General features: G+C 23.6%; 2 protein-coding genes across 5 annotated transcripts in view; both read right to left on the bottom strand.

Annotated features, from left to right (window-relative positions):
• LOC122855498 (LIM domain-binding protein 2) overlaps positions 1-4,821 on the bottom strand; it is a 42,090-nt gene extending 37,269 nt beyond the window's left edge. The window contains exons 1-2 of one of the 3 annotated variants that reach the window (XM_044156910.1): positions 3,669-4,821; positions 2,883-3,579 (exon numbers count right to left, since the gene is read on the bottom strand). In XM_044156910.1, coding sequence (XP_044012845.1) covers positions 2,883-3,579; positions 3,669-3,702 — 731 coding nt within the window. In that variant the 5' untranslated portion in view covers positions 3,703-4,821. The remainder of the gene's footprint in view (positions 1-2,882; positions 3,580-3,668) is intronic. The other 2 variants (XM_044156911.1, XM_044156912.1) reach the window with 2 other exon arrangements.
• A 3,660-nt stretch (positions 4,822-8,481) lies between these two features.
• Positions 8,482-21,973, bottom strand: part of LOC122855497 (GATA zinc finger domain-containing protein 14-like) — a 36,323-nt gene continuing 22,831 nt past the window's right edge. Inside the window, exons 3-6 of one of the 2 annotated variants that reach the window (XM_044156904.1) lie at positions 13,541-14,111; positions 12,273-12,692; positions 11,846-12,196; positions 8,482-11,770 (exon numbers count right to left, since the gene is read on the bottom strand). In XM_044156904.1, the coding sequence (XP_044012839.1) occupies positions 9,324-11,770; positions 11,846-12,196; positions 12,273-12,692; positions 13,541-14,111 (3,789 nt within the window). In that variant the 3' untranslated portion in view covers positions 8,482-9,323. Of the gene's footprint in view, positions 12,197-12,272; positions 12,693-13,540; positions 14,112-21,973 lie in introns of both variants that reach the window. The other variant, XM_044156903.1, reaches the window with a different exon arrangement.

The following is a 21,973-nucleotide window of genomic DNA, read 5'->3' as shown; positions in this document are numbered from 1 at the left end:
GTTTTAAGGAAGAATATATAGTGTATTATATAAAGAGAGTTAGGTTTGTCTCTTTTAGTTGTCTTGTTCCGGTATTAGTTGGCCTGAGGGTAGTGGAAAGACGTGGCCCTGATGACGACAACACTCACTTGTTGCTTTACTCAACTAATTGCCAAGTAATTGGCCTCATACTTACCCCCCTCCCTCTGTTAACCCACCCCCCTGGTCTTTCTCTTTCTTCTTCTTCTTCATCTTTATCTTCTTGTTCTTCTTCTTCTCTCTATGTACTGTATAAAGTTTGCTTCATTGTCTTTAATAACAGCGTGACCCCCCCAAGTGCTAATAACTCGCGAGTCGCGATCCATTCATTCTTCATTTCAAGTCTTAATCATATTACAAATTTTTTTATTTTTTTTTTTTTTCTTATATTGGTTTTATTTAGTTTGATTTTTAAATCGTTAAAATTGTTTTTTATTTTTTGATCAATTGTAATTATTTATTTTAAATGGTATTTGTTTTTATTGATTTTAAAAATTGATTTATTATTTATTTTTTATTTTTTGAGGTTTTATAGTTAAATTATCTGTAGGAAAAAAAAAAAAAATAAGTAATATAATAATAATGAAAATTTAAGCAACCGCAAAAATGTTTTTTCAATGGTCAATAAAAATATTTAACGATTCATGACTTTTTTTTTATTTTTATTGTACATATATATGTTCTGCATTTTATGGGGATTTGTAAGTTGTAGCACGTGTGAAAAATCATGTGATTTTCTATTGTCTTACTTTATTGTAATTTTCATATTTTTTATTTTTAAATTTATACGAGTCGTAAAAATTGAAGATGAATAGAATTGTTTGTCTCTTTTAAACATTTAAATACATATGCTCCAAAAAAGTAATAAAAAAAATCATCAAGATATTAAAACTCAAAAACCAAATTTAAATTAAATTTATAAAAAATATATAATATTTTTTTTTTTTCCTTAAAATGTGTTGGCAATAAGGTAAGAATCAGTTGCAGGAAAAAAAATAAAAAGGGCCACACAAAAGGACATAAAGAAGGGAATATAAAAAAAAAAAAATACAAATAAAGAGGGGATAATTCCTCGACTAAATATCGGTAAAAATCAATACTATCTTGCCGCGGCGCACCAACGCAGCCACAAAAAGAGAATATGTATATTCCATATAGACAGATGTATATAACTATAATTCAACTCTCAAAGTAATATTGTTATTATCATTATGATGCACTAATTTACCCTTTTTTTTTTCATTTGGCTCTATCTACTATCATATTATTATTATCATTTTAAATGATATCGTATCTTGATGTACGTGCGTGACTACTACTAACGACGACTACAATGTATATCAACAACAACAAAAAACAACAACAATCTAGTGCTCTGAGAAATTGTGGGTCGTCACGAGCTGACCGCGAAGTCAACCTTTTTGCCACCGAGATTCCTTAATTATCCCTTCTCAAATTATTTATTTTATTATACCAATTTATCATTGAGAATTTAAAAAAAATTAATATATATAAAATTTAATTTTAATTACTTGATAGCTAATTTAGAAATTTAGATTTTTTTTCATAGTAATTTGGTAGTGACAAATGGAAATAATAGAAATAATAATTTGGCTGTTTTCTTGAAACCATTTGGGGTATTAGGGTGATCACATGAAGAATAAAGAAAAGTGGATAAAGAAAAAATATATAAAATGGAAGTAAAATGTAGTAGCGTTGTTGTTGTGATGCTGGTTAAGATGTTGGAGCTGTTTGAGGATAGGATATTGCATCCACGCGAAATAGTGTAAACGAAGGTGGTGCCAGACAACGCGAGAAGAAACGTACTTGTGGTTGTATCCTAAACGACAGATACAACAGCAGAAGCAAAATCAGAAGCACCACCAACAACAGCAGCAGCAGCATCAGCATCAAATGTATCAAGAGGGGGAAAAGCCTGCTTCAACGCAAAGGTGAAAGAGACTAACAAGGGTGAGACAGAAAAATCAAGTGGTTCTCATTTTTTTTTTTCTATTTTTTCTAAGCTCTAAATGGAGAAAAAAATATTAATTAAATATTTTTTATAAAACAAGTTTATTTGTTTATTGTTTTTCAATGAAAAATTATTCGAAATAATTTTTTTATTATAAAAAAATCTAATCGAAAAAAATGTAGGACAGTTTAGTTGAATTTTGGAGTTTTTTTTTTGTGAGAACCATCATTAGTTCTCCCTTCTTGTTACACTTGGGGGTAACTATGAGGGTTTTTCACGAAGGGGAAAAGAGAACAAGAGTGTTGGAAATAAAAAAAGAAAAAAAAAAAAAAAATGGGAGAAGAGGTAGTCGACGTACAAGCAAGTACAAAAGTCGCGTGACATCTTCCTTTTATGCTGTTAATAAATATTTTTTTTTTCTATTTTCAGTTGATGCACTCAACAAAAATGGAGAATGAAAAAAAAATATATATAAAATTTCGCGCCAAAATAATAATAAAGATACTTTAAGAGTGTTAAGTACGAAAAATTGTCCTCGAGGTCAAGATACAACACGTGCTGAATACAAAAAACATAATGCTTTCTTTATTTTTTTTTATTGTAGAAAAAAAAAAAAGCATTTTAAATATTGTCCTTCAACAAAAAAAAATAAAAAAAGAAATGATTTTTACCAAGTTGACCTCATCAATCAAAATTTAGTGTAAAATAAATGTCAATTGTTGAAAGTTGTCATGGTTCATTTAGGTACCAAGAAAAATATAAGAAAGAATGTAAAAAAAAAAATAAAATAATGAACCCAAGACCACCTGAGTGTGTCACTAGATAATCAGCATATGTTTTTGTTAAATATAATCAACAAATGAATAGAATATTTAAAATAAAATAAACTTACCCTTGATCAATTCTATCAACTGGTCCACCAGGTCCCATCATTGCTGGATGTCCTGGTACCATTGGTCCTCCCATTGGATGTCCACTTGGTCCAAATGGACTTCCTGGTGGCATGCCATACTGTGGTCCACCACCAAATGGTTGTCCAGATGATGAAAAATGTGGATTACCACCAGTTGGTGGTCCAAATGGTGGTCCAGATGAACCAGGTCTACCGACAAATTGTGGTGGACCACCAGACGGTGAACCAAATGGACTTGGTCCTGGTCCATTATATGGTGGACCACTATTATTTTGTTGTTGCTGTTGTTGCTGCTGTTGTTGTTGTGGTGGTGGTGGAAAACCACTTGTATTTGGTGGTGGTCCTGGTCCAGGTGTTGATGAACCACTTGGTGCTGGTGATGCTGTATATTGTGGTGTTGCTGAACCTGGTGGTGGTCCACCTTGATATGATGGTGGACCTGCTGGACTACCAGCACCACCAGGAAATTGATTTGGTCCTTGAAAACCACCTGTATTACTTGGTGGTCCACCAGAATTATTATATGAACCAGAATTTTGTCCACCACCTTGACCAACTGAATTTGGTGTAAATGGTGATGCTTCTGAACCTGGTGGTGGACCTTTCCATGATGCTGGTGTACCTGGATCTTCCAGTGTTGTTGTTGCTGCCAATGGCGTATTCAAGCGGCTACAGCCTTAAATAAAACAACAAAATTATTCATATAAATAAAACAATTTTAATTTTGGCATTTTAACAACAAACAAATGCTTCATTTATATTTACCATTATTTGTACCATTTGCTTTCATTGTTTGCATTTAGATTTTGTTTATTACTCCATTTTTTATAAATTATATTTTTTATTATTCTATATGTTTAGTTATTCTTTCTTGTAAAAAAAAAAGAAAAGAAAATAATAAAAAAAAAAAAAAAAATCACAATATTTATGTTTAAAACTTTTGTTGATTATGACACTACTACTGATAATTTTAGCATTTCACACTGATCAAATGAAAATGTAAAAAAAAAGGCAAGCCACTTGATTGAATTGAATAAAATTTAAAAAACAATATAAACACTGGTATTATTTAATGATTAATTCACGTTTTGTTTGACAAATATAATTTGAAATAATAAATATTATAAAAAAAAAACCACTGAAGGTTATGTGCCGGCAACCTAACCTACAATAGAATCACAAAATAACGCGATACGCGAGTCCAATTTAATCACAAAAAAACACACAACCGTTATTAATATATAAATAAAAAATAATATATTCAATTAATTTAATATATTATTTAATAACACAAACAGCTAATTATTAATCCTTGTATATATGATGATGATTTTTATGGCTTTTTGTAAACACAATATATTTTATCCAATTATTAATTTTTGGCAACTCAAGTATCGCGTTACCGGCGTTTTTGCAATATATAATATTCAATATTTGCATTATATTATTATTAAATTATTAAACATTATTTGTTGTTATTTTTTATAAACACTTGTTTACATTATTATATTTATTATTTATACACCAAACACACCCCTTTATTTTTTCCATTTTCGCGTCTGATATTGTGGGGACACAAATTAATGAAAAAAAAAAAAGAAAAAAAAAAAAAATCAACGAGATTTGTTGGGAGGGGGACAAAAAGGGAGCGAGGAGGCGCCTCTTTTTATTCTTTTTTATTTTTTTATTTTATTTTATATTTCTTTTTTTTTTTTCATTTGCGTTTCACGATATTCACACACAAACACCACAAACTATCCGCGGCGGCACTGGAAGCGCATTTGACAGAGACAGAAATACACGACAGAATGACAACTGCGTGAGTCAAATTTGTTTACCCGATACTAGCGCACTCTAGCGTTTGGCGGTAATATTCAAATTATATTTATTAAGACTGCATTTGATTCACGTTACACTTTTAAAAATAAATAAAAAAATTATTTGTTTATAAATTATAAACAATTTAAATATTAATTTTTATTATTTTTAAATTTTTTCAGGGGATTTTTGTAATTTTTTTGTCAATGTGTACAGGTAACCACGTGGATACATGTATTTTAATTTTTTTCATCATCATGTTGATTGATAACATTATTGCACTATTTTTCATTTTAAATATTATTTTGTTTATAAAAAAAAAATATATATCACAAAATTACGAAAAATTGTTTTCTTTTTTTTAATTGAAATGTTTTTTTTTTTGTTTTTAATTAAATGATAATTAACAAATCATTTAAAATTATAGAAAATTTGTTGATTGTTGTTTTGGCTTTTGACATTTTAATGACACTTGTTTTTTTTTGCTTTGTTTTTATTATCCAAGATGATCGATTTATCAAAAAGTTTAAATTTTCCGAGACAGTTGTGTAGCCTGTTGCATGCACCATCTCAGTTATCAAATTTTTTTATCAATTTTATTTTCTCTATTTTAATTCTAATTAAGTATCAACAAATTATTAGTGTAATATAAAAAATACTTAATCAAGAGATAAAACATCATTAACAATTGTATTAATAATTAGATAATTTCTAATTTTTATTAATTATTTAAATAGAAAAATTTTTATTAAAAAAAAAAATAAACTAAATGATCTTTTCACGTTGCGATATCGCATTCGACTGTTATACGTTTTTAACACATTCTGTGGTTAAACTTTTGCTTGGCTAAGGGATCAGTAGCCATTGCGCAGAAAAAAAACATTTTTTTTTTCCTTTTTTTCAAATAAAATTTATAAAAAAAATGACTATATTCAACGACTGACCTACGATTTTCTTCAGGGACGTCAACACATATTTTACTTTGCTCTTTAACAATGAAAAATTCATTTATCAATAATACCTTAATTTAAAAATAATTAATAAACACGTGTGAAAATTAATTAATACTTTTAAAATTTCAAAAATTATATTTTCTTTATTTTTCATTGACACGTGATGCATGTTTATTTTTATTTTTTTCAAATAATACAAGTAAAATTTTCCAACACGTCCCTGCAAGCTTTAAAAGAATAAAAAAATAATTAAAAAGAAATAAAAAAAAAATACGTCATGGACGCCAGGAAAAACAGCAAATGATAAAAAAAATAAAAAAAAATTTTCTCAATAAAAAAAATAAAAAAACAGAGTGAGCAGCGGAAAAGTGGTGCTGTAACTTGCGCGCAAGTCTAACGTGTAAAAAAATTTAAAAAAAAAAAATAAAAAATTTAAATTAAATAATAAAATAGTGTATGAACAAGCTGCGCCGGCTCGTGGAGTCGTGGTTGACAAAAAACAGGGGTAGTTAAAAAAAAATTAAAAAAATAAAAAAGAAAATATAAATAATAATTATTAATAACTATTATAAATAATATAATAAATTAAAAAATGGATATAGTTATTAATAATATATATTTTATAAATTTTTAATTATTAATAAATAAGGGTTCAATAAGAGGGGGTTAATTTTTAGATGCACTTTTAAGTTGTGAATAAAGCCGCTGTCGTTTGACAGTGTCACCCTAAAAATCAATAAGGTACAGTCCCGGCCCTTTTTACAACCCTGGCATTCGACCCGAGGGAATTGGTGGGAGAGGACGACGCTTTAGCCATAACACGATATAAAAATTTAAAAAATTAAAAAAACAATAACAAATTACACCGGGTAGTATTTAATGAACATTAATTCGAAAAAAAAAAACAAAAAATTATCTTAATTTTGTCTTGGAATAATTTCTAGTAACAAAAAAAATTTCGATTTTTAATTAACTTGTTATTGTTTAATGGAAATTATTGTAAATTTAAATTTTTAATATTTTTCAGCTATAAATATTATTTGTTTATAATAATTTCCATGGAAAAATAAATAATGTGATTTTTTTCAATTTTTTTTTTCGAATTTTTTTAAGGGATTTCGTTGAATAATTAAATTTTATTTAAATAATTAATTTGGACTTGATGAAAGGTTTATTTTTCATTTATTTAAATGTTATAAATTTAATCTTTCAGCATTGTTTTATAATAAATTTTTCGTTCGCAAATGACTGCGTTGCACTGATCCAACTTTACCGGAAGACTTGGAACACTTCCAATGATTGCTCAACTGTAGCAAAAAATCATAAAATAAAACGGGAAAATTGTTTAAATCACCAGTTTTTCTTGCTTTTTATGACAGAAAAAAAAATTAAAAAAATAACATTAATAACTTGGGATTATTATTATTTTTGAAATTAATAAAATCAAGCATCTCGAGTTTTTTTAAATAATTTTTTTTCAATTTTTAATTCAACAATGATCCTACAGTTAATTTTTAATTATTATATTTTTGAAAAATTATCATTAATCTCTTGTTTTATTTAAAAAATAAAATTTCTTTTTTAATATTATTTAGCTTTTCTTGGTATTTTTAATTTTAATTTTTTTTATTATCCTGAATGTCATTTTTATGCAATGGAAAAAATAAATATATAAAAAATAAAAAATATGTATAAATATATAAAGAATAAAAAAAAAAAAATTGCAAGGCTTGATGCATTTTGTCGTTTTTTTATTTTTATTTTCTCTCTTGCAAAACTGGACTGGTTTAACAGGTTACCACTTTATAGCTGGTTGTAAAACAATTTTAAATTTCGCGGCACATACATTCCAACCCTTTTTATTATTTCTTTTTTTTTTCCCTTTTTTTATTTTAAATTATTAGTTAAGTTACAGTTGATAAAAAAATTTACATAAATATTATTTAAATAATATAATTAACTCATTAATTAATTTTACAAATCATTAAATTTAAAAGATAAATTTTGTAGAAAAAATTCATATCAAAGTCCAAGATAAATAAAAAAACTAGAAATAATTGTTTAAATTTATTTGAAATATCATTTCGATTTTTATCTCGAAACTATTTCGAGTATAAATTTGAATTTCGCTTTTTATTTCTATTAATTTTACCGACTCATTATTTCTATACATAAATAAAAATTTATTGTATCCAGCTTGGTAATTTTTTATTAATTTTATATTAATAAATAATGAGTAAATAAATAATCAAAGCAAGTCATTATAACTGACATTTTATTGACAAAAATATTCAAAAGAAATAAATTTGATTGATACGTAATTAAAAATTAATTAAAAATCAAATAAAGCCATAAAAAAAAAATTATTATCAACAAAATAAATACTTACTTGCATAAAAGATTAACTTAATAATATCTTCTTTTTTTTCGACACAATTAATTATTAATATTTATAAATAAATTAAATTAATTTAACACAACAATTTTGTTTTTCTTTTTTCAATTTCTTTTTTTTATTTTTTATATATATATATTTTTTTTTTCGTTTTTTTTTTTGTTTAATAAGGATAGTTTTTATACATAAAGTTTAAAGATTTATTTAGTTTTTTTTATCAACATTAAACTATTTTATTTGTGGCACGTGTCGATCATTGATCAGTTAAATCAATAAAATCACAAGAAAATCATTAAGCTAAATTAAATAATAAAAAAAAAAATATTATTATTATTGACATTGTTTAAAACAATGTTGTTGTATTTTATTTTTCAAACAAACAAAAGAAATATTTTTAGTCTGATTTTAAATGTTTTTTTTTTTTTTTTCTCATAAATAAATTTAATAAAACAATAATAAATTAAAAAATTATTGTTTGACAGGATCTCGTTCTCTCTCATGTGGACGGTTTTTTTTTATATTTTTTTTTTTTATTATTTTGGATCGACGCGAGCCACGAGAATCATGTACAGCCTGTCTCTCCAACCTGTATTTTATTTATTTTTTAAATTTTAATTTTGAATTTTTAAAATTCAAATATACTCGCAAATTTTCTATGTTTTATTTCTTATTTATTAACTAACTTATTTATTATTAATATTTAATAATAATTATTATATTATTTACCGTATTTACAGTCACTTTATAATTGCCTTTAAATGATATCGCATGTTTGCTAATTTAACACTTTGTTTTAAACATTTTATTTGACTAATAATTAACGTTAATAATTTTTTTTTAATAATAAAAAATATTGCGCGATTTATCACGTTATTTGAAAACAAAAATTTATCTATTAATATGTTTAAAAATTCAATTGGCATACTTATTGAAAAAGAAATAAATAAATAAATGAAAAAAAAAAAAAAAATAAATCATCTAGCAAAAAATTTTCCAAAGGCAATAGGAAAAAAAAAATCTCAAAATATTATCATTATAAATTAGCTAATATTTAAATAGCACCTAAATTTAAATAATCACCATATCATCTTGATAATACACTTTTTCAAAAAGAAAATATAATTTCAACACAATTTTGTTCAAAAAAAAAAAAGTTATAATAAATTTCATATCAATAATCATATTGATAAATTGTATCCAGTCTTAAACGCAACAATAAATAATAAAAATAAAAAAAAATAAAAATAAAACAAATTATTTTGACGTTGGTACTGTTGGCTGATGTGATGGCATTGACATTCTCGGTTGTGAAGCAATCAAATCTTTATAATACGCACTAAATTCTGGTGATAAATACGGTGGTGTTGGTCCTTGTGGTAATGGTGGTAAAAAACCACTGTACAATGCTGAATAATAAACAGGATCAATCATTTGTGGTAAATATTTATTACCAGAATTTTGTAATTGTGGTAAATAATTTTGATTATTATTATTATTATTATTTCCACTTTGTTGTATATTATTTGTTGATGAATAACCAGATTGTATATTTGGCATACTATGTCTTCGTGAATCTTGTTGTTGTTGATGCTGTTGCTGCTGTTGTTGTTGTTGTTGTCTTGCTTGATGTTCTATTCTTTTTTGATGATGATTATGATGATTATTATGATGATGATGATGATTATCTCTTGATACATCATTTGATTTTCTTTTACCAACTGGTAATTGTTGAGAATGAAGTCTTGGTGATTGATAACTACTATGATGAGGTGATGGTTGATGTTGGTGGTGGTGTTGTTGTTGTTGATGATGATGATGTTGTTGTTGTTGTTGTTGATGCTGTTGATGATGATGCTGTTGTTGTTGATGTTGATGATGTTGTTGCTGTTGTTGTTGTTGCAATTGTAAATGATTTAAATTTGGTACATTTGGTACAATAACTTGAGATGCTTTTCTTGATAAATACGACGACATTTTATCAGCTTGTCTAATTAAATATTTATTATTATCACTTGTTTGTCTAGAATATCTTCCTTGTTGAATTGATGAATTATTATTATTATTACTAACACTGTTATTTAAATTGCTATTATGATTATTAATATTATTATTACTATTATTGTTATTATTGTTGACACTATTGTGAACACCATTTGTTGTAATATTTCTTGTATTATGACTAGGAATTTGAACCTGATGCCTTTGTTGTTTTGGATTAACAAGTGTTATTTCCAAATTATTTGTCGTTATTGTACGATTATTATTATCAAGCATATTTTTATAACAATAATTTTTATTATCATATAATTTACCATCATTGTTATCAATATTATTATTATTACTATTATTATATTTTTTAATATCTAAATTCAATATATTTGGTCTTTGTACAACTGGTACACGTACTATTTCCAAATTTGGTCTTGAATATTTTTTAGATGGTTCACCAATTCTTGATGTTAAATCTAATATATCAACATTACTATTATTATTATTACTATTATTATTAACTTGTGGTTTTAATTGTTGTGGTTGTGATTGTAGCTGTTGCTGTTGATGATGATGATGTGCTTGATATTTTGGCTGGTTCAATATATCCTTTGGATTGCCATAAATTGTTCTTTCATTGTGAGAAAATATTGATCTTGATTGTGTTACTTTTAGTGGTAATATTCTATCATTTTGTTGATTATATCTTGGTGCTGATGATGGTAATGGTGATGTTGTTGTAATAGCTGTCGTTGTTGTTGTCGTAGTCGTCGTTGTAGCATTACTTGTATTGCCATATAAATTTAATAAATTTGAATTACTTGATACACCAAGATTAATAATTCTTGGACTACTACTACAGCTATTATTGTTACTATTATTACTATTATTATTACTACTATTATTATTTTGATTAATTTTTATATTTCTTGATTGTTGATCATATTTTGTTGGTAATATATGTCCAATATCTGGTGTAACTGTAACTGATATTAATTTTGGTACATTATTATTACTATTATTATTTAATTTGGTATCACATATTGATGTTGTTGGTAATGTTGGTTCTTTTATTGTTGTTGTTGTTGTATTTAATTTATCATTATCATTATCATTTTTAGATGGTATTGTAACATTTACTGGTGTTATTGTTGCTTGTATAACACTTGGTCTAATATCAACATCAACAGCTGTTACTTCAAGTCCACCATTTCTAAGTATATCTAGTTTTGATCTTTTTGGACTTGGTAATTCTGGCTCAAGATCAATTAATTCTGGTAATGTTAATTTATCATTTGTATATACTGGTATATTTTCTTTACCCTGTGCAAGTATATTTGTTTGTTTAATTGTTGTTGTCGTTGTCGTTGTTGGTGTTGTTAATGATGATGTTGTTGTTGTTGTTGTTACTGCTGCTGTTGGTATTATTATTGATGATGTTGTTGCTGGTAATGGTAGTGTTATTACATCATTTTTTAATTGTTTAACATCTTCATTATCTGGTGGTGGTGTTAATGTTACAACTGTTGTTGTATTTGTATTAGTAACTGTTGCAATTGATACTGAATTATTATTATATTGATTAATTAATGGATTATTTAATTGTTTTTCTAATGCACTTTCTTGACATTGTCCAGTTGGTGTTGTTGATGGTGTTGTTGATGAGGTTGAATTATTTGATGATGGTGGTGGACTTGGTGGTTCATTTTGACCTGCAATTATTGTATTTAATGATTTAATACGTTCTGGTTTAACTCTAACATTTCTAAGTGATGTTAATGTTTTACCATTTTCATCTGTTTTTAATTTTTCATCATTAATAATATCTTCTTTTGATAATGTATCATCTGTTAATTCTGATGATTGTTTATCTTTAATATCAATTGAGTTTTCATCAAGTTTTGTTGCATTACCATTATTATCATCATCATCATCATCATCATCATCAGATAGCTCATTCAAATACCTTTCATATGGCAATAATAATCTTTCATAGTGTCTTCTTGTTACTGTTGCTGCACTTGTTGATGTTATATTACCCCCAATATCTTTATAAACTGTTTTCCATTGTTTAAACGCACATACTCTGTTATATCCTCCCCATCCTCTTACTCTTAAATAAAACAACCACAAATTAACTGAAACAAACAAAAAACAAATATTAATTTATGTTAATTATGATTTTTATTTATTTTTTATTTTAATTTAACTTACTTTTTTTGTATCCTAATAGTGGCATTTTACCAAGTGGTGTACCACGTTCATTCATAAATCCAGTAACATTTTCGATAAAATTAATCTCGTCAATATCTGGTTCTTCAGTTTCAGTTTGTCTAACAATTTTACTAGTTTTTGTTTTACGTGGTTTTCTATATGATGAATTTAATGTTGAACATACTGATGTTGATGCAACTGATGTTTCACTTTCATTACTTGATTCACCAGTTATTTTTCTTTCTGTTTTTCTATTAATACCACCAATTATTGTTGTTTTACATGGTTTTCCATAAGTTGAATTTGATGTTGAACATACTGATGTTGATGCAACTGATGCTTCACTTTCATTACTTGATTCACCAGGTGATACACTTCGCTTTTTACGTTTTCTTCTTGGTCTACCTTTTAATTTTGGTGCTGAAAAATATAATTAACAACAATTAATACATGTTATCTTTTTTTTTTAAATATTTGTTTTCATTCCCAGAAGTAAAATCAATGGTTTTATATTTCAATAAGCATAATTTTTGAAATACAATATACAACTTTAAATAATTTTAATATCAAAAATTAATATATCCTAATTTTAAATATTAAAAAATTTAATTTTTAACATTTTAATTCAACAAATAATAAATTATTTACCATTTTCAGGTGAACAATCGAGATAAACAACACGATTTTTTTGTATTTTCATAACAATCGGCATTTTTATGATAAAACATTTTCCAATTGTCAACAAAAAAAATAATAATCCAATAAATAATTATACAATAAATATAATTTTTTTTTTTTTCACTGCTGCAAAACCACGTGTGTATATTACTTGGAAGAAAAAAAAATAAAATAAAAATCCAACATGACGAAACTTATAAATAGCCGAAGAAAAAAAAAAAAAAAAGAAAAAACAAACCAGCTGATAAATTAAATACCTATATATTTTTTTAAACTGAATTTATTAGACAAGAATAATTGATAATTGTTTAAATTTGTGATGACGCGAGTAATAAAATATGATGTCACAAATATGAAACAAGATGTGCCTTGATGTGACTGACGACGATAATATTCACGAGACACAAGACGCAACACGTTGTTAGAACAAAGCCCCCACATTGTGGAACAAATTGAGGGGAAAAAAAGAAGAAAAAAAAAAAAAAAAAAACATTTAAATAACCAGGAATTCCTCTTTTCCCCTCTCATGTACTGTCGGTAACTTACCAACAAAAATATTTAAATTTAAAAAATAAGCATATATTAATTACCTAGATGATTGCAAAGTAATTCATGTGTTTCAAGATCAGGATAATCAAATGTATCCCTGCAAAATAATATTCTTGTTCCTGGTAATGCTGTAAAGCCACCAAGTGCTGCAGCAACAGATGAACATAACCAAGCTGGTTCTCTTCCTTCTAATCTTCTCAACATTGCTCGGTATCTACAATATCTTGAGTATGACAATACAATAACTTTTTTTTGTAAATTATTAATATCATTATTGTCATTGTTGTCATTATCATTATCATCAGCTTGATTGACATTATTATTTGTATTATTTACATCATTATTTGTATCAATTGTTGTATTATTTATGTTGCTTTTGTATTCTTTTTGTTGTTTATCAACATCAGTAAAATCAATACATGGATCTGTTAATATTTTTGGTAATGTACCATTGAATTTTTGTGTATTACTGTCTGATGGTGATGTGCCTGTTATTGATGATGGTGGATATGCAACTTCACGACCACATGACCATTCTAAATCTGGTGATAACCATGATACAAGATCATGCACTCGTACAACAATTTTTTCAGATATTGTCAACACTTCATCCTGTAACAAACAAACAAATATTTATTTAGATTTTTTTTTTTTTTTTACAGTTGATAAGGGTAGTTTTTAGCTTTATCATCAACCCCCTCGCCAATTGACGATAATAACAACCCCTATTTTAAATTTACATTTTTGTTTTTTTAAATTTAAAAAATTTATTTTTGGTTTTTTTCGAAATTATTTATACAAATAATTTATACAATTATTACTTTGTGTTTTTAAATTAATACAGATATTAATGTCAGCAATTAAAAAAGACATGTAAATTAAAATTTTAGTGTAAAAGAAAAAAAATCTATTGTCAAAAAGTCTCATTTAGTTTTTTTTTTTGTTAAAACGTTTTTCATTGAAAATTGTGTAGTTGCATACACAACACACACACATACACACACACCACAAATAACACTTTCATCTTTCAAGCTTGTGAATATTATACTTAAAAAAAAAATACAAGGGTTGATTATCTCCATCCCTTAAATTTTTTATTATCATTTTTTTCCCAATTACTTTGAAAGAGAGAAAAAATTTAATTTTTCTTTTATTTTTTCAACGAAATAAACACAAAAGTATTATTGTTATTAAAATTAGAAAAAATAGTATAAATGACTATTTGATTATAATTTAAAATCTTTTTTGTATTTTTTTATTTAATTTTAATAACAACAACAATAACAAAATAAAACACAAATAAATTTAAATATTGTGAATAATGAAAATATTAATGCAACATCTGCAGCAAGTTTGATGGCAAGTAAAATATAATTATAATAATATTCAATACACATTAAAATACAACACAAATGTGTGCATAAACTAATTAATACATATATTATTTTAAATTAGTAATTTAATAATGAACATTCAATTAACAAATACGTCAATTAGTGCATGTGAATTTAATTTTTATATATTAAATTTAATCTATTTCTATATCCAAGTGATAATATAAATTTTACTTTTATTTTATATCATCATCATCAATATTATGTCAATAACAATTAACAATGATTAAACCGAAAAAAAAGTTATTTAATTATTTTTAAAAACCTGGAAATATAAATCAACGAAAAAAAAAAAGAAATGAAAATATTATTTTTGTATTTAAAAATAATCAATAGACTTGTTTAATTGATTTTTTTTATAAAAAAATTTTCATTTTATTATTTTTTAAATAGTTCATTTACAGGTTTTTTTTATTTGTGGGTGTATATGTGTTTGTGTGTATGTGTAAATGTAACATAATGCAATTATCATCGAGGGCACATATATTTTGAACATTCACTCGATTTCACCATCTGCCAGAAACACACTCCCAACACACAAAATTTCATATTAAAAATGATGAAAAAAATAATTTTTAAAATTATAAATTAAAAATAAATATATAAATAATTAAATAATAATTATCAAGTAATTAATAATCAATAATATTGATAGACTTTTAAATAAAAACTTTTAAGATTAATTTTCGTTTCTTTTTTTTTTTGTTGTATTTAATTTTTAAATGTCAATAATATTTTTTTCCAATTTAACTTTTCTTTTTTATTATTTATATTTATTTATTATTCTTTCTTCTTTATGTCCTATTCTCATAAATAACCTTCCCATCAAGCCCTCGAGTATATATGTAGTCTGTCGTCGTAAAACGTTTTATCGAAAATAACCCAGGCAAAAAACCACTCGTTGAGAAAAAAAGAAAATTGGAAAAATATGGAAAAAAAATGTATATAGATATAATGGGCATTGTGCCAAATATTTTAATTAAAAAAAAAATAATTTTCTTTTAGTTGATTGTTTATAAAAAAAATATATTTCACATGAATTTAGTTGAAATTAAAAATTTTTTTTTAAATCGAAATTTTCATAATTAAATTAAATGTTTTTATATTGTTTTTTTTTTTGGTTATTTAATTAGTATATAATGTAATTAAAAAAGTTTTTTTATTCGTGTAAATGTTGTATTAGTCGGTGGTTAGATTAACCATTGAATATTGGCTCTCATGGTTTTCCGAGTGAAAATTTTCTTACTACAGTAAAACCGAGTAAAATGAAATTTGACAGAAATTGTAAATTTCAAGTTAAGGGAGAAATACGAGGGGGTTAAATAAGAGGGATGATATTCAAGCATGAACAAACCTCAAATCCTCATATAAAATTTCTAAAACTAATATTCATCCAAAACATTTGTATTTTATTTTCATAATAAATATGATTTTTAATTTAAATAAATTATAAATTTACTTGTTAATAAATTTTATTAATTTTTTCATATCATAAAAAATTTATATTCATTTATAAATAAATTGAATTTATTGATTTGTAATTTTTTCTCCTCATCAAATATAAAATAATATAAAATTAATATAAAATTTTTTTTTACAATTTTTTTCATCTTTTATCTAATCAAAAAAAAAATAAAATATATAATTTTTAATTTAAATTTAAATATATTTAAATTACGTTATAAATAAATTATGCTATTTTTAATTTTTCATATTTCTTTTTAAAATTAATTTAAGAAACGTATAAAAAATTTAAATTAAAAATCTAATTTTCATTATAAAAAGTATTTTTATATTTAATAAATTTTTATAATTGATTGTATATTATTTTTTTTGTAAGCATCTATATTGAAAAAGATACTGGTAAAATTGTAAATCAATATTTAATATTACTTTGATAATTATGTAATTCTGATGGTAGAAGGGCTTCTGGTTTTGTGGTGGGTGGTTTATTGATCGTCTTTGTGATTATGTGTAAGTTTACACGATAGGTGTTTGTATATACACAACCAATTTTATTAAATCATATTGAGATTTTTAAAACTACAATTTATAAAAAAAACAACATAAATACCACCACCACCACCACAATAATGGATAAATATTTTTTAATTAAATTCTCGTTTGATATTTTGATTGAATAAAAATTCAATTATCCCAATTAATTAATTTCACTTTATTTATTATAAATAAATAATTAACAAAATATATATTCTATTTTTAATTTACAAAAGCTAATGTAAAGTTATGTTTTTTATTTTTTGTACAAATTGGAAAATTGGAAAATGAATTTAATATCATTGAAAGCTTTTGTTTTAATTGGATCAATAAATTCTCAAATTAAAATAAACTTTTAAAAACAAATAAACGATAATAATAAAAATACTTTTTATTAAATAAAAAAAATAAAAAATAAAATTAAACTATTAAAAGAGTTTGAAAAAAAAAATATATATATAAAGAAAATATTTAAAAAATTTTCAAATGAGAAAAGTTGAATTTTTTTGAGTCTTTTCATAAAAATTCTATTTTTTTTTCTTTCTATTTAAAATACTTTTTTAAATTACAACGTTTTTATTTTTATTTCAAGTGTATATACAAGTTATGAATATAATAGACGACATACATAACATACTCAAAAGTTTAGTTGTACATTTGCTATTTCAATTGCCATGACATTAACTCGATTCAGTGATTCACTCTTCACATATATATTGATATCTATATTTACAATTTATCTGCACTTGCCAAATACACAGTGGAATATTGTCTAAATGACATTCTAAATTCAACTCAACTTGAAAGCACAATTTTATATCGAAAATAATAAAACAACTATAACAAAAATTAGCTATTAACTCAACTATATACTTTTGTTAATTAAAAAATTTAATTATCATATTAATAATTAAATAATAATTATGAAAAAAACTTTTTATTAATTAACCATGTATGTATACAAAATTTATCATCAACTAATTTATAAAATAACTCAAAATTTTGTTAAACAATTTAAAATTTTATTTTCAATATTACTATTATTAGTATTTAATTATAAATTGATTATTTTATTATTTTTTTTTTTTATACATTTGACAAGGGATGGCGTATTTTCATTGGATATTTTATTATTATAACTATTTTTATTTTTTGTTGTGCTCACGTACGACCCCGTCAAGTTAAACCCTCTCGAGGTCGAACAACGTGAACAACCCCTGCATGAATACATACCCTCAACAATACATATAAATTGTAACATTACAAAACTTGTAAAAAAAATCTTTCATTTTTCTTTTTAAATATATCATAATACTGACAAATAATAATTATAATTTTTTATTAATAATTATTATTAAACAAATAAAATTAGCTTCAAGTAGAAAAGTAAAACAATGAAATAGTTTTTTGCTTTTTTTTAATTAGTTTTTAATTATTAGCAAAAGGATAATGGGAATTTTATTCAAGTGGATTTATCAGAGAATAAAATAATTGACATTTGCATGATGATGAGTCTGAGGTACTTGTATAAATACATCATCATAGAATTACATTACAATTGTAATTTGTCGATCAAGTATTACACATCCGTTTGTGTAATATTTACATCAAGTTAATCAATGAATTATAATTTAAACATTTCAATGTCAATCTGTTTATTATAAAATATATAATTTTATTCATTTTATTTTATAATTTGTTGTTATATCAATAAACAATTGACATTGATGGAATTTAATTTTGAAATTTTGTTTCATTTTTTTTTTTTGATTTTATTTAAAGTTTATTTATTAGTAAGTTATATATGTTATTTTTATTTATTTGAGGTTGAGTGGGTTGACATGTCTATCTCACACACACATGAAAATTGTTTATCAAACAAATTTTAATATAGATATTAATTGAACTGTTAAAAAATCAATAAACAGACATTTTAAAAATAATAAAATTAATTATAAAAATAAATAATTTTATATTTAGGTCAATTTTATTCTCATATATACAAAATAATATTAATTTTAAATATTATTTATAATGAAAAATAATTTATCGCAATGTTAAAATATAATTATAAATAAGTGTAAACAGAAGAAACGTAGAAACGTAATGGCCTTGTCGTAAACGCCAAGCTGCGGAAATAATAAAATTTAAAAAAAAAATAATAATAATAAATAAATAATCAAAGATGAAAAATAATAATAATGATAATAATGATAAAAAACGATAAAACTTGTTCACGTTTGACTTGTTTTTTTTATGAATAAATAAAAAATAAAAGAATCATTGTTATTGATTTGTAGTTAAAATAAAAAATTGTTAATTAGTTGAAAAACAATGAGAGAATAAATTTAAATTAATTGAATAAAATGTAGATTAAAATGATTTAAATGAATTTTAATTTATAGATAAATTATTATCAATTAATTGTTAAAAATTAAAGTTTAAATAATAAATAAAGTTATTAAAAATTTAAAAAACAATTCTACACAAAGACGAGTAAATAAAGTTTTTAAAAAAATTATAAATTGCGAAATAAAAAAAAAAACAATGTTGCTAATTTATGCAACATAATAATGAGGTGTTGTTATATAGAAAAATAATTAATCTGAATTATTCAATCAAAGTTCAGTATATTAATGAAGAAAAAAAATCAATAAAAAAAAAAAAAAAACGAATGAAAAGTTTATAAAAAAAAATATTATATATTTAAAATTATCAATTTTTTTTTCCTTACGCCTTTTGTAAAGTGTATTATTATGTTGAAAATATTCATTGAATTTGTGATAGGTTTTTTGTATGTATCCACACACAATGTTTATTAAAACTTTAATCGTCTTGATGATGATGGTACAGCCAACTCGACAAGTTTCCCATCACAATTTCGCCTTCAAATTGAACAATATATACAATATATCAAATACATATATATATATATTCACCCTCAATTCCCCTTCAACATGTACTCCCCTCAATTACCTCAAAAACTTCAAGTACAGTTACGTACAAAATTATTTTTAAAAAACCAATTCTCATTTTTTTTTTTCCTTTTTTTTACTTCTCATCATTTATTTTTTTTTTATTTTCCTTTATTAAATAAACAATGAAAAAACAATGTCAGAGTGCCAGATACTTTGTACAATGATAAAAATTATAAAACAAATAAAATTATAAAAAAATATTATTTATAAATCTTTTAATATTTTTTTTTTTTTTTTTTGTGCAATCATATACTTTTTAATCATACGTGAAAATTAATTTAAAAAAAAATTATTTTAGTTTGTTTTATTTTATTTTTTTTTGATGAAAGTTTTAATTGAATTTTTAATTAAAAAATAAATGTAGAAAAAAAAATACATAGTTATATTTGTTAAATATAATTTGAAGAAAAAAAAAATGTAATAATTATTAGAGTAATTATAAAAATTATAAATATATTTTTTAGTTTATTAAAATTAATTTTAAACGTATCGATTTTTATATAATTGAAAATATATTTTAATAATAATATTGGTGTTTGGAGTCTTGGCATTGGTTAGTGGGGTGGTGTGGGAGGAGAAAATTATAAAGAAGATAAGAGAGGGAGAGTCAACCTGCTCCTGACAGTGGTTCTCATCTTCCCCCCTCCCATTATACCACCCACTGTTCTCCTCATCACTATACTCATCAAATATTTTAAATAAATATAATTGCATTATTTATCATTACATAAGACTCGTTAATTTTAAATATTTTTTAAAAACAACAAATGCTTTTTAAATAAATAAATATGATAATAATTATATAGTTGATTAAAACAAGAAATTTCAATCAATCATATTATTATAATATTTTTCGTTTAAAAAATTTATTTATTACTATTTTTATTTATTTAATTTTTAATATTGTTTTTTATTTCATTTTTTTTTTTAGTCAGGAAAATCATTGCGTGCGTCACGAGATACGGTTCAAAGCAATTTACAACTACATGTATAATATACACGTTGAGATCATAATTTTTAAATAATAATGTCAAATTATTATTATTTTATCAAAAAAATATAAATTTATTATTTTTTATTATTAAAATAATAATGATTATTTAAATTTGAATAATTTTAAAGATAAAAAAAAATTCATTAAAAGTGTATTCTTAATTTAATTAATTTGGACTTTTGAAATAATACAATTAGTTGAATAAAAAAATATAAATAATTATCATTTAAATGTATATTGCTATTGTTGAAATATTTGCAAATAAAAAAATTTAATTTTTCTGTTATTTCTGGCATCAAAATGTTATATGGTTGCACTCGTGACTTTGCGTCTTATCGTAAATAAAACATGTTCAATATGTGTTGATAAAATATACATATACGAAATACATATTTATGCAGAGATGCTTTTGTGTATTTAATATTTGTGTGTTTGTTAAATAAAAAAAAAAAAGAGGAAAAAAAATATAACCAACACAGGTTAAATGTATTAAAACACGTACACATTGTCAACGATTGTCGTAGAAATTAAATACCGTTGTATCAAAAAAATAAAATTTAAAAGTTTAGGGTGTTTAAAAAAAGGGAAAATTATGGGTAGGGGCAAGGGGAGGCAACAAGAAGATTAAAGGGTTATTTAATTATAATGGTGAGAAAAATTTGAGTAATATATTTATACTTTTATTTATTTCAAATTTATATTTTAATTAATTGATTGATTTATTTTTTTATTCACAATGACCTCTCTATATAATATATTAACTCTTTAAATAATAATAATAATTGTTATTTTTTATTTCAATTATATTAAGCTGATAGGAAAAAATAAAAATACACTCGGTAAATAAATAAATTTTATTTTTTGCATTTTATCAATTTAGATATTTTTTATTTTTATTTTTATTACTCGCTTTATGCACATTGAACTATGTTATTTTTATTTTTTTCAAAAATACTCATTTTTATGTATGAATGTCGAGAATCTGGTGTATCGATTTTGCCATATTGCAACACGAAAAAATTTTTTTTACAAATGTGTATATACTTAAGATATTTTCAATTGAAAATAAAAATTTTTTTAACTCAAAATATTGAATGATAAAAATAGAAC

The sequence above is a fragment of the Aphidius gifuensis genome, linkage group LG4 (assembly GCF_014905175.1).
Source record: "Aphidius gifuensis isolate YNYX2018 linkage group LG4, ASM1490517v1, whole genome shotgun sequence".
NCBI classification, from domain to species: Eukaryota; Metazoa; Arthropoda; class Insecta; order Hymenoptera; family Braconidae; genus Aphidius; species Aphidius gifuensis.
Note: the sequence above shows the minus strand (reverse complement) of the source record. Positions and strands in the feature narration are given on the sequence as shown.